Here is a 2,589-nt window from a genome sequence, read left to right on the forward strand (position 1 = left end):
GCCCAGCTAGAACAAATGAAATTTTAATAACCAACTATACTAACAAATCAGTGAATTGGATGGGCATTCAATGTAGTATTTCAACTTTTCTGGATGAGTGAAATATTTCCAAGAAAAAAAAACTGTCTCGAAAAATCAAACAAAAAAAGAAAAAAAATAATTTAAAATTAAATATTCAAATGCATAGGACATCAATATGCGGTGGTTCCAATACTTACAGATACATAGTAGGGAGAAAAAAAAACGCAGCACTACAAAATAAGACGAATTCTTTTACTAAAAAAATCGTAACAAGTACCCTTTTCCTTCAAATGATTTTAACATAAAGAACAAAATACTGCAATATTTTCTTAAAGTTTGTGAGTACGAGAATTTTAAGAACGGGAAAACCATTACGAGTTATCTGATTAGTTAACATTGTATAAGGAAATGTACCACTTCAAATACACTAACTGGGAAGCGATCTCAACATAAAAATGCCAATTAAGCCCTGATTTTTTAAACACACAGACGCAGCAGAGATAATTCCGCACTGACTTATAGTTTTTGAAAGGTTTGAGCCAGTGTGACCTTCTAGGAGAAAAATACAGGCTGCTGCCAAAAGGAGGTATTGACGTGATCTTTTAAGATCGCAGATACGGGCTCGGTGAGAAACACCAAAAAGATAGTAAATGTCTGTGATCACCCCGGGGAACAAAACCAGCCCTGATTCCATGTTGTCAAAGGCACGCTCAACAGCACTAGCACCCTGACACCAAAGCCTAGAGGTCCGGGCCATTGCAGGCGTTCTCCACGATTTCTCCCAGTGCAAAAACGTTATGAGCATTTGCCATGCGGGCCCACCTGCGGCCATCTTAAGTTCGGGGGGGAACCTAAAGGCTGGGGGCACCCAGTTCGGAGCCCGGACATCAACCACAGTCCCGGAGGCTCGAAAGGGGAAGCCACTCCTAAGTCCTTCGCAGGCACCGCACGTTGAGGTTAATCAACAAAATCCCAACGCCGGGAACCGGGCAAGTGGCCCGGTGCCCTCATCAAACATGGCCGCCTAGGGAAGCGCGCGGTCACGTGACACCCGCGTTTCCCCCCCCCCCACGCCTCGGCGCCCGAGGTCTCGATGGCGTCGCGCCCCTCCCCCCCCGGGCTCCAGCACTCACTCTGGGGGGTAGAGCCGCAGCTCCTCGATATCGCCTAGGAAGGAAAAGAGCGTCCTCATCTGCTCGCTGGTCACCGCCGAAGAGAGGTTCGTCACCTGAATCACCGCCGTAGGGAAGAGGCCGAAGCCTAAGCCCAAACCGAAGCCGCCGCCGCTGTTCATCCCGGCCCCGCTGCCTTCCCGCTCCCCAACGTCCAAGACGCGTCAGCGACGGAGCCTGGGAAGCGCAGACGCGCGGCCGCGAGCGCGCTCCCGCGGGCTAATTCGCGGCGCCGGGCACGTCTAGCCGCCCGCCGCGCGACTCTCCTGCTCTGGGGGCTGCGCGCGCCGGCCGGAAGTGTCGCCCTGGCAACGCGACGGCTCCCGCGGGTCCCTGCTGCTCCCGCCTCCGGGCCTGGTCGCGGCGGCTGCTGCTAGGCGTCACTGTGTCCCCAGAGATGTTTCACCGCTGCCGCGGGTCGAGGAGCGGAGGTTGTCCTCTGAAACTCCGGCACTTCTCTGTGCGTCCGTCATCGTAGGAAGCCCGGCTCCTGCTGGTCGGCTACGAACACCGAGGAGGAGTCAAGAGGCCTGGGCTGCAGTGGGGGGGGGGGCAATAACGTCTGGACAGTACAAATAAATACCTGACCAAACTATAGCTTTCTTAAGTACAGGCTACTCCCCCACTTAACCTGTTTTTAAAGTTGGCATGCACCCTGATAGTGAGAATCCTTGGAAATTTCCACACCAAGTATGGAGATTCCGACTGAATTAAAGTAAATGAGTAGATGTCATTGTTTATAAAATACAATTTATTCACTATCAGGCCTTGATATTTATACTGTTAGACAAAGGCACCTGCGGTCCACATAGAACTTGCACCTTAATATGGCACAATACTATTCAACCAGAGCGGCTATCTCCAAAGTGTATGGTCTGGAGTCCATTCCTGTAGGCCCAAATATCGAGAAACATACTATTATTGAGACTTTTCACATTAACATTTGTGCTGGTGGGCTAAAAGCAACAGTAGGGCTGAGGGTGTAGTCACGTTGGTAAATGTTCTCCTTGAAAGCCCTGTGTTGATCTGGTAAACCTGAAACTGCCGTGTACCGGTTATCTCAGAGCTGGGGAGGTGGAGGTAGGGTGATCAGAAATTTAAGGTCATCCATGACCACAAAGCAAGTTGAGGCGAGACTGGGTGGGCTGCGTGAGATTCTGCCAATAGATGGACATATGGATGGATGGATGATGGATGGATGGATTGATGGATGGATGGGTGGGTGGATGGATGGATGGGTGGATGATGGATGGATGGGTAGATGGATGGGTAGATGGATTGTTCTTCTTAAAAAATAATAAAAAGGGGCAGGGGTGTTCTTCTTGAACACGGGGCACAGGACAGACACGCATGGCGGAACAAACACAGACAGGGTGTTCTTCTTGAACACGGGGCA

At 50.4% G+C, this 2,589-nt stretch overlaps 1 protein-coding gene across 2 annotated transcripts in view; it reads right to left on the reverse strand.

Annotated features, from left to right (window-relative positions):
• Window positions 1-1,440, reverse strand: part of Srek1 (splicing regulatory glutamic acid and lysine rich protein 1) — a 35,105-nt gene extending 33,665 nt beyond the window's left edge. Inside the window, exon 1 of one of the 2 annotated variants that reach the window (XM_005366574.3) lies at window positions 1,155-1,440. In XM_005366574.3, coding sequence (XP_005366631.1) covers window positions 1,155-1,315 — 161 coding nt within the window. In that variant the 5' untranslated portion in view covers window positions 1,316-1,440. The remainder of the gene's footprint in view (window positions 1-1,154) is intronic. The other variant, XM_005366573.3, reaches the window with a different exon arrangement.
• Between the last annotated feature and the right edge of the window lie 1,149 nt (window positions 1,441-2,589).

Source organism: Microtus ochrogaster, unplaced genomic scaffold (genome assembly GCF_000317375.1).
Source record: "Microtus ochrogaster isolate Prairie Vole_2 unplaced genomic scaffold, MicOch1.0 UNK11, whole genome shotgun sequence".
NCBI lineage: Eukaryota > Metazoa > Chordata > Mammalia > Rodentia > Cricetidae > Microtus > Microtus ochrogaster.